Raw genomic sequence first — 19,293 nt, 5'->3', positions numbered from 1 at the left:
CTTTAGTGTTTAACGTGCAATCTATAGCTTATTGTGTAAAATTTTACACAAAGCTTATGTAAAGTAGTTTTCAAAATGAGAACACTTTTAAATCTTTACTTGAAATTTTTCTGGGGTAGTGTATACATTAATATGTAGTTAACATAGTTACTTTGAGGAATCTCTAAAAGAACTTCATCTCAAAATTATCAGTAAGTAAATTATAAATATATTTTTTGGTGCTAGTGTGGATCGCATTAATAGTTTGTTTTCACAAGATTTGTTTCTTTTGATTACAGATTCTTGAAACTATGCCAATGACTGAGAAAGTTGAAGAATTGCTACATGTCATTGGTCCATTTTATGAAATTGTAGAAGACAAAAAGAGTGGCAGAAGTTCTGATTTAACCTCAGGTTGGATTATTTTACTTAGTTTTTCTTTCAGCAACTGATATATTATGCATGCATTAATATTTATATGTCTAATTTTTTTTTTACTTTCTCATGCCAGTCGGACTGGAGAAAATCTCTAAATACTTAGAAGGTAGGAATAATGAAATCCATGTGAAATTTTTGTTTAAAATTTACATGCTGAAAGAACTCTGCACAAATTTATATGTTATGAGCTTTTCACTTGAGTTTTCTTTCCAAGCAAATATTTACATTGCACAAAGTTCCAAAATATTATAAACCCTAATTTTATCCCTTAGGTTATCAAAACATCAGAAATGGTTCATTTGTATACAAAATTGTAACAGAATTCATGGTTTTATTTTTATGATTCATATTTCATATTTTTTGTTTTGCTTTATGAATTATATTAGCAATGCTATGGCTGAAATGACTTGCCAGCTAATTTTAAGTGAATGTATTTACAATATGGTTTAACACTAGTGTAGCTAGCTAAAACAGGATGTCAGTGAATTCACCTTGCTTGGTCTTTTTTTTATTAGAATTCTGTTTTCATGTTCTCAGTAAAGAATCGAAAGGCTTATCTTTTCTGTACTAGCAGGAGTGGAATAATCTGCAGATTTGCTGGTATTAACTATAAACATTTGCTCTTTAAATTGTTTTAGAAAGCAGAGTGAAATGAGCCCATAAGAATCATTTTAAATGACAATTATATATGTTTTAAGTAAAAATCAGCCTGGCTGTCCTTTTTTTTTTTCTTTCTGGCATCCCATTCACCAGGCATCTTTTACTAATGGATGGAAACAGTAATCTTCCTGTCCTGTCATGAGGCCTGCGGTTTGTGTCCGCCGTAGTAGGTGATGGTGACTTTTACGGGGCATAACTCCATACCACACTCTGTATCTGATTTGTCTGCCTAGAGGGGTCAAATATTAACAAATAATCTTTTTTATAATTCATACTTGTTCAAGTCAGAAAAAAAGTATTAAATGTTTTCTCTCTGTGAAGTGTGTTATTAGGATACAAAGGGGAATAAGTCTGGACCTGCTTTGGTTGTGTCCAGCCTACTACCAGAGGCAGATGCTGAAACAACTAGTTATAAACACAAGGAAGAGTGAAAAATGATAATAAAGGCTCAGATCCACAGTCCCTTAGCTATAATTAAAAAATTCGAAAGGCTTGATAAAGCTTTTTTAATAACCAATTTGGCAGCAAAAACCTGACCTAACATGTACAGGAGGAACAAACCTTGACCTTAAATGACACGAGGCTATTCTAAGTTCTCATCCTATTTTCTAGGACTATTGTATTTTGCTATAGGAATCTTAATTTTTTTTTTTTTTTTTTTTTTTTTTTGGCGCGCGGGCTTAGTTGCTCCGCAGCATGTGGGATCTTCCTGGAGCAGGGATCAAACCTGTGTCCTCTGCATTGGCAGGCGGATTCTTAACCACTGCGCCACCTAGGAAGCCCTTTTTTTTTTTTTTAATGAGAGCTGCCTTAGACTCGAAGGTGTCATATACTATACATTATATATAATATATGACCTTTGCAAAATTAGAAAACTCTGGGTTTCAAATCCTGTCTAGATCCAAGGGTTGTAAGGGATGTGGACCTATACCATAATTTATTTAATCTGTACCAGTCCAGTGGAATTTGGATTGTTTCCTCTTTTGATCTTCAAAAAATGCTCCTGAAAGTAAACATGTACAAATGCCACTTCACATATGTGGAAGTATATCCATAAGAAATTGTGTTAGAAATATAATTGCTGGATCAGAGGATATGGGCATTTGATGGGTGTTTCCAGTTTTGTAAGATGTTGCCAAATTGCAGGAGAGTTTGGAATCTTGAATTTGTTTCTTACACAAAGAGTCTTGTTAAAAGTAGCCCTTTAGGCCCAGTAGAACAGATTACGTATGTCAAATGGGCTTTTTCAGAATATATATACATAGTAAGTTTTGAAATCAGGAAGTATGAGCTCTCCAACTTGGTTCTTTTTCAAAATTGTTTGACTTTTTTTTTTTCTGACCGCACCATACAGCATGCGGGATCTTAGTTCCCTGACTAAGGATCGAACCTCTGCACCCCTGCAGTGGAAGCACAGAGCAGTAACCACTGGACTGCCAGGGAATTCACATTTCTGATTATTCTTAACTCTTTGCATTTCCCTGCAAACTTAAGAATCAGCTTGTCGATTTTTGCAAAGCTGGCCAGCTGGGGATTTTGTTAGGGATTGCAGTGAATCATAGATCACTTTTGGGAGTACTGTCATCTCAACAATACTGTCTTCCAATCCATTTATTTAAATCTTCTTTAACTTCTTTCAGTTGCTAGTTATTTTATTCTTTTTGCTATTACTGTAAGTTGAATTTTCTAATTTCCCTTTTCGATTGTTGGTAGATTTTAGAAATACAGCTGATTTTTGCATATTGAGCTTGTATCTTGCAACCTTGTTTAACCATTTATTAGTTCTAATAGTTTTTTTGTAGAGTACTTAGTATTTTCTATGTATAAGAGCATGTCATCTGCAAACAGAGATCATTTTACTTTTTCCTTTCCAATGTGGATGCCTTTGATTTATTTTTCTTGCCTGGATGCCCTAGCTAGAACTTCCAGCACAGTATAAAATAGAGATGGTGGAGCAGACATCTTTGTCTTGTTCCTTGTTTCAGGAACAAAACATTCAGTTTTTAACATTATATATGATTCTAATTGTGAGTTTTCATAGATGCCCTTTATCAGATTGAGGAAATTCTTTTGTATTCTCAATTTCTTTAGCATTGTATTCATGAAAGAGTGTTGGATTTTGTCAAGTGCTTTTTCTGCACCTGTTGTGATAATCATGGGGCTTTTGTCCTTTAGTCTGCTGATATGGCGCACTACAGTGATTTTTGGATATTGCGTAGGGCTTCTTAGTAATTCTCTGTGCTTTCTGTAGCTCTCATCACAGAGCTGCTGTGATGCTGTCAAGTAGTTTTGCTACAACCATCCATTTAATGGGGGTTTTGGGGATTCTCTCATGCTTTGTTTTGTTAAAGGTGTCTCTGGGTGGTGAGTGTTTCTGTTTTTGTTTTTTTGTTTTTGTCAGTTGTTATTCTTTTTTTTCTGTTGTCAGGGGAAGAGTGAGGGAGATTCAAAAGCTATGCTGCCATCATGATTCTTTAAGAGAGAACAGAGCACAATGCCTACGATAGAGTTGAATTTTTACTCCTTAGTTCTACTAGTTAGGGGGACTTAAATAAGAACACTGGTTTGACTGTTTAAGATGAATGGAGATTTAATATATTATTTGGGATGTGTGGAAGCATCCAAAATGGACTTGGTGTAGCTGAAAATAAAACCCAGAAGTTTGTGGAGGAAGACCACTGTTTTCAGCCAGGAGCCACTTAGGTTGCCTTCAGCATCTCAGGGTTATGGAAATATAATTCCCAATGAACAGAATGTGGTCCAGTAACCGTCAGCATTGGCATCACATGGGAGCTTTTGGGAAATCCAGAATCTTAGATTACCCCAGACTTACTGATTTTAAGTAGATCTCAGGTGATTCCTATGCATGTTAATGTTTGAGAAGCTTCAATGTGTTTACTCTCAAGGTATGACTTTGGATAATAGGAAAATTTGCTTTTTTAAGTGATTAATCACAGTAACTAATGCTTTTTTAAAAAAAAAAAAGCTTAACTGTAAAGACATAGTAAAGTAAGTTGTGCATCTGAGGCCCTAAAGGCTAAAGGCTTAAAAGATTAAAAAATTTGTAATGTAGCCCAACTATAATATTTGATAAGATTGCTTTTAGGGCCAAAACTTATATTTTCAGCATGCTAGCTATAGAAACTGTCTCTTCATTTACTGTGTATAAAGATCATTAATCTCTTAACTTTACATTTTGATCTATATTGCCTTAAAAATAATTTATCCTCTGCCTTGTTCAGAAAGGATTTAAGATAGCTTTATCATTTTGTTGTGAACTGATAGCTGGAGGAATTAATGTAATGTACATATATTTATAGTCAGAGAAAATAATACTATTAATTATATTTGAAAATTCTAACCTTTTACTTCAAGATTTATTTTATTAGTTATTTGTGAATTACAGTATTATTTGTACATTATAACAAGATTGTGTGTTATAGCATTAAAGATGAAATGGTCATTTCATATTTTAGATCTTGGTAATGTTCTAACTTCTACACCACATCCCAAAACCGTTAATGGTAAAGCTGAAAGCAGCGATAGTGGAGCTGAATCTGAGGGAGAAGAGGCCCAAGAAGATGTGAAAGGAGCAGAACAAAGTGATAACGGTAATCTTTGGGTGATTGGCTAATCACTTTACGTTAGCTAAGAGGAAAGGCTATGGAGAAATTTGGACTGATTTGGCATTGTGTGTGATTAGGGCACGTGGAGGGACGAGGGCTGTTGACCCTATAACCAGGTTTGTTGTGGACCAAGAGGCTCTACTACTGAGTTCAGGGACAGGCAGCCTTAAGCATAGATGGACTGATGTTAATTGAAGGCTAACAAGGATAGGCCACTCCTAGATTTAATGCCTGAAATATTGCATTAGAAGTGTGTTCATGGGACTTCCCTGGTGGTCCAGTGGTTTAGACTCTGCACTAGCATTGTAGGGGGCACGGATTCTATCCCTGGTCGGGGAACTAAGGTTCCTACATGCCACCTGGCACAGCCAAAAAAAAAAATGAAAGAAAAAGAAATGTATTCATTTAAGGTATGAATATGCATATGTTACCAAGGAGAGGAGACAAGTTAAACTCTCAATATCTTGTCAAGAATGGCATGGATTCCAGAGAATAGGATACAAGCAGAGATTCTGATGAAGAGGAAACGTTGGAATTGTAGGGTACTGCATTAGGGAGGCCTTGTCAGTAAGAGTACCAGTGATTCTTGGGGAGACTATTTTAGAAAGGGGAGGCAGAAAGACACTAAAACAAACCATACAACTTAGTTTGCCTTCAATTTCCAGTAAAGTCTGACAAATAATACCTTCTTTGAAGGCTCTTTTTATTGGCTATATGGACCTCTTAGTTTGGCCAGGTCTTATGGAGCAATTTGCCCATGCCTGAGAGAGTGAACAGACCTCAACAGATTATCTCTCTCTTTTTTTTTTAACATTAATTTATATAATTTTTAAAAAACAAATTTATTTTAATTTATTTCTTGGCTGCGTTGGGTCTTTGTTGCTGCACATGGGCTTTCTCGAGTAGGGGTTACTCTTCATTGCAGTGCATGGGCTCCTCATTTTGGTGGTTTCTCTTGTTGAGGAACACGGGCTCTAGGCGCGCGGGCTCAATAGTTATGGCTCACAGGCTCTAGAGCACAGGCTCAGTAGTTGTGGCTCGCGGGCTTAGTTGCTTTGTGGCATGTGGGATCTTCCTGGACCAGGGATGAAACCCATGTCCCCTGCATTGGCAGGTGGATTGTTAACCACTGTGCTACCAGGGAGGTCCCGAGAGATTATCTCTTAAAAGGGGTTCTAGAGGATTTACAGGGAACTGAAGCAGTTTTGAAACCAACACAGTTTGGGTGAGCTCTCAGCATATAATTAATCCCTTTTCAAGGAGCACACCATCTCTCTGGTCCACGTAGGAAGCCCTTCAAATGGATTATGACAGGCTGGGGAAATAACTACCTGTTATTAGAACATATTGCATGGAAGTTTTCCTCAGTAAACTTTTATGAATCTCTCCTTTTTCACATAAAAGATAAGAAAATGATGATGAAATCTGCAGACCATAAGAAGTTGCAGATCGTTGTCACTGATGGCTATGATAAAGACAGCTTTGTTCAGGGTGTACAGAACGACATTCATGCCAGTCCTTCCCTGAGTGACAGAGGCCCTGAGGAAGTAAAATCTGTAGATCAAAACTTGGAGCAAACTGGAAAAACTGCTGTCTGTGTTCAGCAAGGTACTGTCCCATCAAAATTGTTTCTCCGGCTTCTTTCCTATGAATGATACATTCTTTTAATAATTTTAGGATATTTAGGAGCAGTTGAGAATTTTGAAAACCTCTCATTCAGTAACATCTTAAGGTTTATTAATATTTTAAGGGTTTATAGCTTTGAAAGACCGAAATAGGGCCAAGGCTTTTATATTTTTTTATTGTGTTTTTGTATGGAGTTTTAAAATAAAATCTTTGAAATTATTACTTTCATTACTGATGTTTCTTTTAACTCAGAGCTCTAATTATATGATACTTTTGTTCTCAGGTCAGCAAGATAAGTTATAGTTGTTGCATAAGTTAGGGCTCTAGGGGTGAGCCTATAGTATGTGTATAGTGAATTATTGACATTGCTGTAATTTGCTAGAGAAACCAAGAAATACCATTTCTTACTGTAACAACCAAATGTGTACAATTGCATCCCAAATTTAGGGCCTTAGCTGGTAGTCAGTTTTTCATATAAAGTTATTTAGTTTTTATAAGTTTGATCTGGACAGTGTCTTTGTATAATTCCATGATAAAATACTTTGTAATCTTTTCACATAAAAATTACTGACTAAATTTAAAATTTTGGTAAGTTAAAAGAAAGTACATCAAATTTATCTCCCAATATGAAAATACTGTAGAGCTGATAATTTTGAAAATGTAATAAATGTATTTTTCTTCAGTTAGAGAATAATTATTCTACCTGGACATTTGTTTATATTTAGATGTAAATGATGATCATGTTGAAGATGTTTCAGGAATTCAGCATTTGACGAGTGACTCAGACAGTGAAGTTTACTGTGATTCCATGGAGCAGTTTGGACAAGAAGAGGTAAAAATGACATTTTTTAATTGGTAAGTTTTCAAAGTGATATATCAGAATTCCATGCATAACTTCTGCTAATAACAGATGTGTGTGCTATTCACCACTTTGAAAACATACCTTTAACATATTTAAACATTTGTGTTTTGTTTTTTTATGAATTAAAGAATATATAAAATTCCTGAATTTTCAAAAATGTTTAAATATTATAATTTATCATGTTTTTACATTTATAAATATTCTAAGAGAGATGGGATGGGAGGCAGAAGGTGAACTCCTTATGCTAGGCCTTATGTTTGAGACATTGACTCACAGTCAAGAAGACTGAAAAGTTTCAAACAAATAAATCTGTTCTTCACATTGACTAATAACATTGGACTGAAATTTTGAGTGGAAATACTTTTCAAATTTCAGTTAATTAAGATTTGATATTGAAAGCTAACATTTGGAAAACCATTAAAAGTACATGAATCAAATATCTAATATTAATGTATATATGTGGAATCTAGAAAAATGGTACAGATGAACCTAATTGCAAAGTAGAAATAGAGACACAGACATAGAGAACAAACGTATGAACACCAAGGAGGGAAAGTGGGGGGTGGGATGAATTGGAAGGTTGGGGTTGACATATATACAGTACTGTGTATAAAATACAGAACTAATGAGAACCCAGTGTTTAGCACAGGGAACTCTACTTAGTGCTCTGTGGTGACCTAAATGGGAAGGACATCCAAAAAAGAGGGGAATATATATATATACATATAGCTGATTCACTTCCCTGTACAGCAGAAAGTAACACAGTATTGTAAAGGAACTCCTTGCCCACCACCCCCCAGCCCCCCCCAAAAAAAGTACATGAATTTTTTTTTTCTCTTTGTCACCTTTTTCTGATAAAGACTAGGATGGTTTTTTTTTTTTTTTTTTTTTGGGCACACGGGCTTAGCTGCTCCGTGGCATGTGGGATCTTCCTGGAGCTGGGATCGAACCCGTGACCTCTGCAGTGGCAGGCGGATTCTTAACCACTGCGCCACCTAGGAAGCCCCTTTTTTAAACTTTTTTTTTTTTTTTTTTTTTACTAGGATGGTTTTGACAGCTGTATTTATGTTTGTTGGTTTTACATCCTCACCCCAGTCTTTCCCCACCCCTGTTCTAACACAGTGCTTTTTTAATTTAAAAAATTTTTTATTTTATTTTTTTATTTTTAAATTAAATTTTTAATTTTTTAATTTTATTGAAGTATAGTTGATTTACAATGCCATGACAGTGCTTTCTTAAAACAGTAAGTGTATATAAATATCTACAATATTTCTTGGATGAATGACTGACTCACAAGCACAATTTTCTTCCAGACATCTTAGTTCTTTGCACGTATGTAAGTCATCCCTCCTACAGATGGGAGGCAGAATATGAATTGAAGAAATGTTTTAGAAAAACAATATTTTCCATAATCACATTTAAAAAACCACTTTATAAAACCAGTCATTCTTCAAATTGTCATGGAAATTTTGTGGTGTATAACTATGTGTTTTACCTTTGTAGTCTTTAGATAGCTTTACGTCAAACAGCGGACCATTTCGCTATTACTTGGGTGGTAACCCCAGTCAGCCCTTGGGAAGTTCTGGTTTTCCTGAAGATGTTCAAGTATCTCTTGGGAATGGCAACCCTGGGGACATGCAGGCAGCAGAAGTGGAAGGCAAAGGTGAAGTAAAGCATGGAGGAGAGGACGGCGGGCCTAACAGTGGAGCACCGCACCGTGAGAAACGGGCTGGAGAAAATGAGGAATTCTCTAACATCAGGAGAGGGAGAGGTGTGTAGCACTTGGTTTTTGTTCTCAGTCTTTATAAACAAATGAAATGGGGAGGTTATAGATAGGAGAGGCACCAGGACCGTCCCTTTGCAAAAGGAAAGTTATATTATTCTCATAGAATATCTGACCATTTTCCTTTATGTCTAGTTCTCTCCTTGGACTCTACAGGACATAGCAGAGTATTCTTTGAATGTGTGGAGGTGGAAAACATGTCTATTTTCACATCTTTTTTGCAGTTTTTTAAGGTAGCCAAATTTATGTTCTATCGCCTCCTTGAATGATCATTTTCTGACTGGTCCAGCTGTGCTGCTGCTTTTTTTTTTCCTACTGTAGGTGAAAATCTGAATTCTTTGTTTCGCATTTCCCCGCCTAGGTCAGAAGACATTACTTCAAGGTGATAAATCAGGCAATACAGATAAAAGAACATTTAACAGTACAAAGGGGAACATTAAGAATATTACTGTGATCAGGTAATAAATAAAATAGAGAGCTGAGTGGGGAAGAAAAGTAGGAATATTAATTTATAATTGTTTATAGTAAGGAATGAATAGGTACTGTCAAAAAATAGCCACTTGAACAAAAACAAACCGTGCTAATTTATCCTAAAAAAATGCATGACAGACTTTCTTTTTACATTTATTGATTGATTGATTGATTGATTCATTCATTCATTCATTCATGTATTTATTGGCTTTGTTGCTGTGCACGGACTTTCTCTAGTTGCAGCAAGTGGGGGCTACTCTTTGTTGCGGTGCACAGGCTCCTTATTGCTGTGGCTTCTCTTGTTGCAGAGTATGGGCTCCAGGCACATGGGCTTCAGTAGTTGTGGCACGTGGGCTCAATAGTTGTGGCTCATGGGCTCTAAAGCACAGGCTCAGTAGTTGTGGCGCACGGGCTTAGTTGCTCCGCGGCATGTGGGATCTTCCCAGAGCAGGGCTCGAACCCATGTCTCCTGCATTGGCAGGTGGATTCTTAACCACTGCACCACCTAGGAAGCCCCATGACAGACATTTTTAAAAAAGCAATGGAAACAAACCATATAGTAAATATTTTTTAAAACCCATAGAACAATGTGTAATATGAAAGACAAGAGCAAATGTATTTATGAAAGCAGTACAAGTAAACAGGCTCTGCTCCCCTACTTAAAGAAGAAGGTATTTGGATTGGTTCACAAAGCGAAGCATAACTTTATGCTATAGTCTACAAGAGGCATATTCCAAAAGGAAAAAATAAAAATATAGGCAAAGGTATCTCACACAAATGCACATTAAAATAAAGCAAGATTACTAATCTTGATATCAGGGAAGATTAGTTTTAGTACAGGAAACATCAAGACAAAGAGGGCCACTTGTAATGTTAAGGTGTGCAGTACAGATGTAAAATTGTTAATATCTTATGTGACGTCAACACTTCAAAAAGCAAAATCTGCAGATGATAGAGAAATAGGGAAAATCATATTAATATTCAGGAGACTTTAATATACTTTTTTGGGTCTATGTGAGAGTATAAGGACAAAAACATAACTAAAGGTAACGAGAACCTTACTAACATGATTTGGTAAATCTAATTGGTAGTTATCAAACTGTGCACCATGATATCTGTGGAACCTGATAATTCTAGATGCTAGATTTTTCTCCCTGTTACCCTTATGACACCCAGGCAAGAAACCTTGGACCATATTTCTTATTTATTGTCACCATCATCTCTCCCATTCTACCTTTGGTCCATCAGATAAACCTGTAATTTATTCTCTCTAACGTCTTCCTTTGCAATTTGATAGCCAGGCCAAGCTTTTCGTTTTTCACTGACTCAGAAACTTCTTAAGCTTGTACAACTGTTCTTATTTTCTGTCTAATTAAATCCATTCTCAAAGTGATCAAGATAATCTCTCTCTGTTTTCTTTACTAAGACATATTCTTCCTGCTGAAGGACACACAGTGTTTTTTGTGGTCTGCCTGTAAAGCCTGCACATACACTCTTCACCTTCACATGGAACTTGATTCAGCTTGCCCATTGCTCTCCCTGACATTATCATCCTCATGTTTTCATCACTCTTCTTTGTAGCATCTACCTCAACTAAGTAAAGGAAATCTCCCCACTCACACAACCGCTTGCCTCTTCCATGTCTATGTCTTTCCTATCATTTGGCTTAGTCTTTTGTCTCTTCTTTGTTGATATTTCACTATCCCTTCATTCAAAATTCAACCAAAAGGAAAAAAATAGTACTTTTGGGAAGCCTTTCCTAATAATTTGCATTTAACTTTAACTAGTGGAGTACTATACTCTTTTAATATCCTTATGCTTTTATACTCATTTCTTTTGTCAGGACTTTTCTGTGTTCTGAATATAGGCTATGTTAGTTAATAAATCTTGATGGCATATTATAAAGCAGTAGGGAAAAGCAGGCTCTGGGGACCCCTAGGGTAAGGTAGTCAGGTGCATGATGGTCATAACATGTCCCCCCAAACCTAATTAAATGAATAAAAAGAAGAAAAAAATATCAAGGTATATGGCAACAGCAACTAGATAAGGGGCTCATCCTCATACCATAAATTTTGCAAAGTATCAGAGAGACAGAACAATTAGAAGAAAACTAGAATAGATAGGAAGTTCTATTCTCTGTAGAAACAGGGAGGAGGAAGGTGAGTCAATGAAATTTTGAGAAAAACCTCTCAATTTAGTGGGAAGCAGACTGGGAGCCATAGTGGCTCCAGGGTGAAGATTCAGAGTGTCCTTCCGGAACTCTCTTGGACACAGCCAGAATGAGTGCAAGGCATGTTATTATTTTTCTCTTCCACCTCTGGTCGAGAAGACTGGAGAATGGGGCATAATCTGGTGGAACTAAATTCACCTCTTGTCACAGAGGCTTAAAAAAGGAGAGGATACAGTGAGGATTGGGTAGCCTAGTGTTCAGTTCACCAAATTTCACATATCTGTCTCCTTCCCCTGGGGACAAGCAGAACCTCAGCCAGAGCTGGAAGAAACTGGGGTTTGCTTTCAGACATGACCTCCCCCTTCTAGTTCTGACCTTGAGGACACAGAAGGAGGCAAGGGGAAATAATTGCTCAGTGATAATTATCTCTCACTGCCAAAGGCTATTTGGCCTCTTATGGAGGAAGGATCTGAAATATAAAGCTATCTGTCATTTGAGTACATATATATATATATATATATGTCACTGATGAAGGAAAAGTCCTCAATGCAGGGCATTTCACAATGTACAAGGAAAGAGAATAGAAAGCAATTCCCCGTTACCTCAGGCCCCACCCCTAGTCCCACTCAGAAGAGCCTAATGTAGAAGTAACACACACTAATGGTATCAAGCCTTCAAGGTCAGGTTCTGGGGCGACATAACAGTAGGGCAATGTCAATGTGGCAGGAAACCCACTCTGTTTGGGTAGATTGATAGAATTGCCTGTGTCATAGATAAACAAGCTCACAAAAACTGATTTGGGAACTATGCAGAAATCCTACAGTCAAGGAAAAAATAAAAAGGAGAGTGGAGGGAGGAAAGGAGCTTAGGATGCAAACAAAAGATTTGTTTTGGAAGAATATATATCCCAGAAAACAGAACATTTTAGATAACCAGTACTCCTCACTCAAAGAAAAAGAATATAAACTCTTACAAATAGGAGATCGAAGCAGAGATGATAAGGCCTAAGAAAAGGAAATTGCATAGATGGGGGAAAATGGGAGGCGTAAGTAATAGTTACATAACTATTATAAATACATTAGAAACACTGAAGAAGAGAATTGACATGGCAGAAATGCAAGTCATTCATTTATTCAAGAAAGGCAGATCTAGGTTTTGTGGAATCTAAAGCTTATACAATTTGGCCGGGGGCCCCCACTTTACAAGGAAAAAATACAAATCTGTGAATGGTAAGAAAAAGATCACAACGTATTACTAGAACCTTGGATTCAGGTTCCTTTCTTTAAGTAATTTAACAAATTGTTGATATAAGAGGCTTCCTGTTTAAAATCTGACTCTACCCACCTATAGGTCTCTACGGCTCCCGGAAATCATAGGGGCCCATACAGAGGGATGGTCTGATTACTCCCGTCTCTGTGAAGGCGGTTTGAATACTGAGTATTATACAGGACATAGTAAAGTGAGCAGAGAGAGCAGTAGTTCTCTGGCACCATCAGTACCCACTGATAGGCCATCGCAGAATATCTCAAGCTCTTAAGGATGCAGGAAAAAACTAAGCCTCAAATTCAACTTCCCAGTTTTTTTTTCCTGTGTAAATTTTAGACCAGTAGCTGAGTTCGGGAAGGACCACTTCAAATTTTACTTCCTTTTGATACAAGAATAGAGGTCTTCTTGAAAATGGCATCGAGCATTTCAGTTAAACTCTTCGGGGTTTAACTTGGCCTATGGCTCCAATTCCATTTCTCTTACAACCTCAAACACTGCTTGATGCAAGTTCAGTTTTGGGAATCTTGCTTCTGTAGGGTTCCAGGATGCCAAAGGGCAGTGACATAGACAATTTTCTGTTTATCATTTAAAACAAAACTTACACATTATATCAGCAAGCATGTAAAACTTGTGATATTTCATTTCTGCAAGGGTAAGGTAACATGGTAACACCTTTTACACACTGCAATATAAAACTGTTTTGGATTTCCCTGGTGGTCCAGTGGACTCTGTGCTCCCAATGCAGGGGCCATGGGTTTGATCCCTGGTCAGGGAACTAGGATTCTGCATGCCACATGGCAGGGCCAAACAAACTGTTTCAGTCTTTCTGAAAAATAACTTGGCAACATTCATTAAGAACCACAGTAAACTTGTTATCCTTTCACCCAGGAGTTCTTTGAATATGTCTGACCTAAAGAAATCAACAGAAATTTGGACAAAAACTTATATACAAAGACATTCATTGCAATGTTATTTGTAATCGCAGAAATTTGGAGTCACGCTATCTAAAAGTGGAGAATGAGTAAATTACTTCATGGTCTTAGTAGTGAATTCATATAGCTGTTTCAGTGCTTTTGGAATTGGAATAAAATTTAATGATGCACATGAATGTTCATGATATTTTTTAAAAGCAGGACACAAAATCACGTATAAGGGGTAATGCCAATTCCATAAATATACGTGTAGGAAAAAGAATGGATGGATAGATAACAAAATGTTAATAGTAGTGAGATTTTAATATGTCTATTGAGTATAATGGAATTTATAAGAAAAACCATTTAAAAACCTTTAACCTTTTGGGAGGCTTACAGTGACCATATAAGAAAACATGGGTATTTAGTGTAGCTTTTAACACTCTAAAGAAAGTCTTCATATTTTTTTAATCTTGTTACTATATTAATAAAGAATTTTTAAGAATATACCCCACATGTGTGTTATTTGTGTATTATATACATTGAGTCATGTACTAGTGTATTAGGTACATTATAAAACCTTAGCAAAACAAAAAATTAAGAACGTAAATAGAAGTTTATACCTATTGACTTCTTTGATTTTAATAATTTTTTTGTTTACTTCTTGATTGCTTCCACTCCACTTTGAGATTTACATCTCAAAGAAAGAGAGGAAAAATGAAAAAACAAACAAAACCCCATCATTTCTATTTATTTATTGGCTGCAACATGTCTTAGTTGTGGCACGTGGGATCTTTTGTTGCGGCATGCAGCCTTCTCTCTCTAGCTGTGGCACGAGGGCTCAGTAGTTGCAGCACTCTGGCTCTCTAGTTGTGGCACTCGAGCTTAGTTGCCCCGTGGCACGTGGAGTCTTAATTCCCCCATCGGGGACCGAACCCACATCCCCTGCATTGGAAGGCAGATTCTTTACCACTGAACCACCAGGGAAGTCCCACCATTTCTACTTTTATAAGAACGATTAAACATATTTTGCTCTCTTCAAATAGGGCACAGGATGCAACATTTGAGCGAGGGAAGCAAGGGTCGGCAAGTGGGAAGTGGAGGCGATGGGGAACGCTGGGGTTCAGACAGAGGGTCAAGGGGCAGCCTCAACGAGCAGATCGCTCTCGTGCTCATGCGCCTGCAGGAGGACATGCAGCACGTCCTCCAGAGACTCCACAAACTGGAGACGCTGGCGGCGTCACAGGTAGGCCTCCTCATTTGTCTTGTCTTAACCTTCTGTTGATGCCATCAAGCAGTGTGTCATTGGAATCTGTGTTAATCTGATTTAAATGAACCATACAAGTGATATCCAAACCTTATTTTAGCAGTTGAGTAAGTATAAATGAGGGTGAGTCAAAAATTATCCACACTCTGGCTGTAGAATTTATTTTAATTAACTTTTAGAAAAGATAAATACATCATTTTCAACATAATCTCCTTGCTTTTCAGTACACTTTGTCCATCTGTTAACAAGTTTTTGTATTCCCTCATTAAAAAATGTTTTAGGCTGAGCTGCGAGCAACAAATGCACTGCTGTCTTCACTTCATCAGAAGTGAATTTTCATCCTTGTAGGGCTGCTTTCAGGGGACCAAACAGGTGAAAGTCCAGTGGAGCAAGATCAGGACTATAGGGAGGGTGCTTTAACCCCTCAAAACAAAGTTTTTGCAGAGTGTCAACAGTTTGGGCAGGAGCATGCGTACATGCACACCCTCAGACCACAAAAAACTAATCACAGCATGCTGCTCTTCTTTTGTGCAAATCACAAGTGGGGCATCCATTTTTGCTCACACTGCAGTTACAAATGAACTGATGTAACACATTCACACCTGCACAGCAGTGACTGGGGAGACAGTAGCCTTGAACGGAAAGCACTGATAAGACAGTGAAGCCAACAGAATTATTAATATAACCGGAGTGCCAATAATTTTTGACCCACCCTCATATGTTTAGGAAACAGGGCTCAGATTATGTTTTATGGGAACAGGGCTCAGATTATGTTTTATCAGAGATGTATGGTGTGTTCCAGTGAGAAAAATATTCAAATACCCTGATTTGAATGGTTGTGCTAAGAACGAGACAAATTCTGGATCCACAGAATGCTACACAGTAACAGCTTACAAAATGCTTTTTCACTGTTAAATGTTTGATTTTTTTCAGTGTGTGTGTTTAATATCTGTCTTTCCTGCTAAACTGTACATACCGTGATTGTAGGGAGTATATATATACTATTTTATTTACTGCTGCTAAAGCACAGAGCCTTGTCTCAAGTAGGGGGCGTGATAAATATTTGCTCTTAGATTAAAAAAAAAAATGATTTGCACACATCAATGGCGTTTAATGGTTTTTAAGAGGATCTACTTTTGAAAATATTGTTTCAGAGAATACTGACTCAGAAGCCAAATACCACTTAAAATAATAGGAAATTTTCAGCATATAAAATTAATGGTACCATGGTGGTGGTAGGAAGAAGAATAGGAGAAGAATAAGGGCTGTTGAGTAGTGCAGTTTGCGATACTAATAGAGAGACTGTAGCTAATGTCCTAGATAAAATTCATCATTGAAGTGTCATCCTTTTGTATAAACACTGTCCTCTATCTTGACCTCTTTTTTGAATGCTTTGGAAGTAATACACTAACTTACCCATTCTTTAATGTAAATTAGTTTTAGGATCAAAGCAAGAGAGAAATGTAGAGTTATGATTTGACTTTCCACTATGGTTTGTGATAGCTTATCATGAATTTCCAAAACAGGTATTTAGATATTGTTCACATAACCTTTACATTTTTACAGTTTTAATAATCAGGGCTGTAGTTCTCAAATGTGTTTGTAAGTTGGTAGTTTATATGGAAATTAAGGAATTAATAAGAAATGTTGAGTAGGTAATTTAATAAGAGTGTAAAAGAAGTAATGGTTCAGATTAATTTAAGGTTTTATTTTGATAATTTTATAGTATTTGAACTATAAAATATAAAATGTCAAAGATAATTATTTGGCTAGGAATTTTAGGGACTTTTAATTTGGTCACTATGAGTTTCAGGATAATCAAAGCATAGTTAGCAAAAAAATCATGAGTAAACCAATTTCAGTCTTTTTTTTTTTTTTTTTAAAGATAGGAAACAGAAAAAATTACTATGTTTTTCTTTCTTTTTGTCATAGCTAAATCAGTTTCATTTGTATTTACAGGCAAAATCATCAGCGTTACAGACCAGTAATCAGCCCCCTTCACAGGTAAGAAATTCTTTTCTTAAATCTAAGTGCCAGGGTTTCAAATAACTTACAATAAATTTAGATTACGTATGTTGTCCTTAAAGTATTCCAAAGGAAATCTACCCTTTTTTTTTTAATTTTTAATTTTTTACAATAAACTGCATATATTTAGAGTGTACAATTTGGTATCCCAATCTCCCAATTCATTCCCCCCCCAACCCTCCCCGCTTTCCCCACTTGGTGTCCATATGTTTGTTCTCTACATCTGTGTCTCTATTTCTGCCTTACAAACCAGTTGATTTGTACCATTTTTCTATAGTCCACATATATGTGTTAATACACGATGGAAATCTACCCTTTAGACCTTTGAAGTTTAAAATATATTTGTTTTGTACTAAGTGTGAAGTACTTCTGGAAGTCTACTTACTGAATTACGCTCTAAAAATACCTTCCTCCACTTAGCAGGAGTGAGATCTATTATTAGTTATATAGTTTCAAAATTATGGTGTGTTTTTAAGTTTATACGTGCAATACGTAATAGATTGGTGACCAGCTTATTTTATTTTCTCAGAGACCATCCTGGTGGCCCTTTGAGATGTCTCCTGGTGCATTAACCTTTGCTATCATATGGCCTTTTATTGCCCATTGGTTGGTGCATTTATATTACCAAAGAAGGAGAAGGTAATACAATAGTTTTATAATTCAAATCAGTATGTAAACTCTTATAACCTGTAGCAGACAGAGCTTTCAGCAGCAGTTAGGGAGATAGGTCCATTTTATAGATAGATTGTCATACTGAGCATTCTTACTGATCCTGAGACTGAAACTACCTTGGAAATGATATCTGGTGGGTTTCTAATACTTGTTAGATTAAAATTTTTTCACTTGAGGGCATCTGATGCATTTGTACATCTTTGGTTTACGTGACAACAAGAAAATGATTACAGGCTTAAGTTTTTTTTCATTTTTATTTATTTATTTATTGGCTGCGTTGGGTCTTTGTTGCTGCACTCGGGCTTTCTCTAGTTGCGGCGAGTGGGGGCTACTCTTCGTTGCAGTGCACGGGCTTCTCATTGCGGTGGCTTCTCTTGTTGTGGAGCATTGGCTCTTGGCATGCGGGCTTCAGTAGTTGTGGCATGCAGGCTCAATAGTTGTGGCTTGCGGGCTCTAGAGCACAGGCTCAGTAGTTGTGGCACATGGGCTTAGTTGCTCAGCAGCATGTGGGATCTTCCTGGACCAAGGGCAGAACCCATGTACCCTGCATTGGCAGGCGGACTCTTAACCACTGTGCCACCAGGGAAGTCCCCAGGCTTAAGTTTTATGTCTTATGAAGAAACAATGTTCTTAAAGTCTGATGTTTATTTTGGACCCTGTGCTAATATTAAAGGACAACAGGCAAGAAAACTAATAATGCATGCATTCTCTCTGTGTTTCTAATATAGACATTGGCATTTCAGAAATTGTTCATCCTGGTGGTTTGACTATCTCTAGAAATAGGGCTTAGTCTAATTTGAGAGCCGAGATTCCAGTTTGGATGCCAGGAAATAACTCAGATAAGTTTGAGCAAAATAGATTTGAATCTTTGCAAGTGCTCTGAGATTGTCTAGATGAGGAATAACCTGAGGCCAAAACTCCTGGGTTCAAGAAGATCTTTAAAGCATTTTTTTCAACACTATGTAACCTGAATTACTTTCCCTGGAGGGGCAGATGGACAAATGTTTGTCATTTATGGCCTCACTGATTATGTTTTTTGTGTTTTGTCACCATTTCCCATTAAGTCACAACAGATGGGGAAAAGAGATAGGGTATTTGATGGTAAGATTTTAAGTGCTCTCATATATGTGCAGTAGAAACAGATTTTTTAAAAATCTGCAAGTTTAAATAATTATAGGTCTGTTGATCCTCTACCAAAGAACCCACGTGTATAATTATTGCACATGATAACAAAAGCAAACACCAAACATTTACCCTTCTCCTACGTCAGAGGTTAAGCAGCACACTAGTCTAAGTGCTCCAGTGATAATACTTTATAGTAGAAAAACTGAAATGCATGTGACCTTGGGTGACTCGGTTTAGTCTTCCTTATTCTCTGCTTACGTTAAGACCATTTATATTTATAAATCAACTCAATACGTTTTCTGATACATTAATATTCTTGGAATATACTTACTCATTTTCAAAAACTTTCGTGGGATTTCAGAAGCCTAAGTTGCTTTCTCAGTATCATTTACCCCCTTTCTAAGGCATCTGT

The 19,293-nt window shown here is 36.8% G+C and overlaps 1 protein-coding gene across 11 annotated transcripts in view; it reads left to right on the top strand.

The window, feature by feature from the left end:
* The window catches only part of ACBD5 (acyl-CoA binding domain containing 5), a 36,309-nt gene that overhangs the window by 9,422 nt on the left and 7,594 nt on the right, over window positions 1–19,293 (top strand). For 6 of the 11 annotated variants that reach the window (XR_009053086.1, XM_057730562.1, XM_057730552.1 and 3 more), the window contains exons 5-13: window positions 279–393; window positions 491–523; window positions 4,554–4,688; window positions 6,108–6,311; window positions 7,055–7,161; window positions 8,695–8,962; window positions 14,839–15,038; window positions 17,019–17,063; window positions 17,614–17,723. Coding sequence is in view for 10 of the 11 variants with exons in the window: in XM_057730562.1 (XP_057586545.1) it covers window positions 279–393; window positions 491–523; window positions 4,554–4,688; window positions 6,108–6,311; window positions 7,055–7,161; window positions 8,695–8,962; window positions 14,839–15,038; window positions 17,019–17,063; window positions 17,614–17,723 (1,217 nt within the window). In the remaining variant the exon portion in view is untranslated. Of the gene's footprint in view, window positions 1–278; window positions 394–490; window positions 524–4,553; window positions 4,689–6,107; window positions 6,312–7,054; window positions 7,162–8,694; window positions 8,963–14,838; window positions 15,039–17,018; window positions 17,064–17,613; window positions 17,728–19,293 lie in introns of those variants that run through there. The other 5 variants (XM_057730553.1, XM_057730556.1, XM_057730557.1 and 2 more) reach the window with 3 other exon arrangements.

Source organism: Hippopotamus amphibius, chromosome 4, assembly GCF_030028045.1.
Source record: "Hippopotamus amphibius kiboko isolate mHipAmp2 chromosome 4, mHipAmp2.hap2, whole genome shotgun sequence".
Classification (NCBI taxonomy): Eukaryota; Metazoa; Chordata; class Mammalia; order Artiodactyla; family Hippopotamidae; genus Hippopotamus; species Hippopotamus amphibius.
The sequence above is the reverse complement of the archived record's forward strand: the minus strand, read 5'-3'. Positions and strand labels throughout refer to the sequence as shown.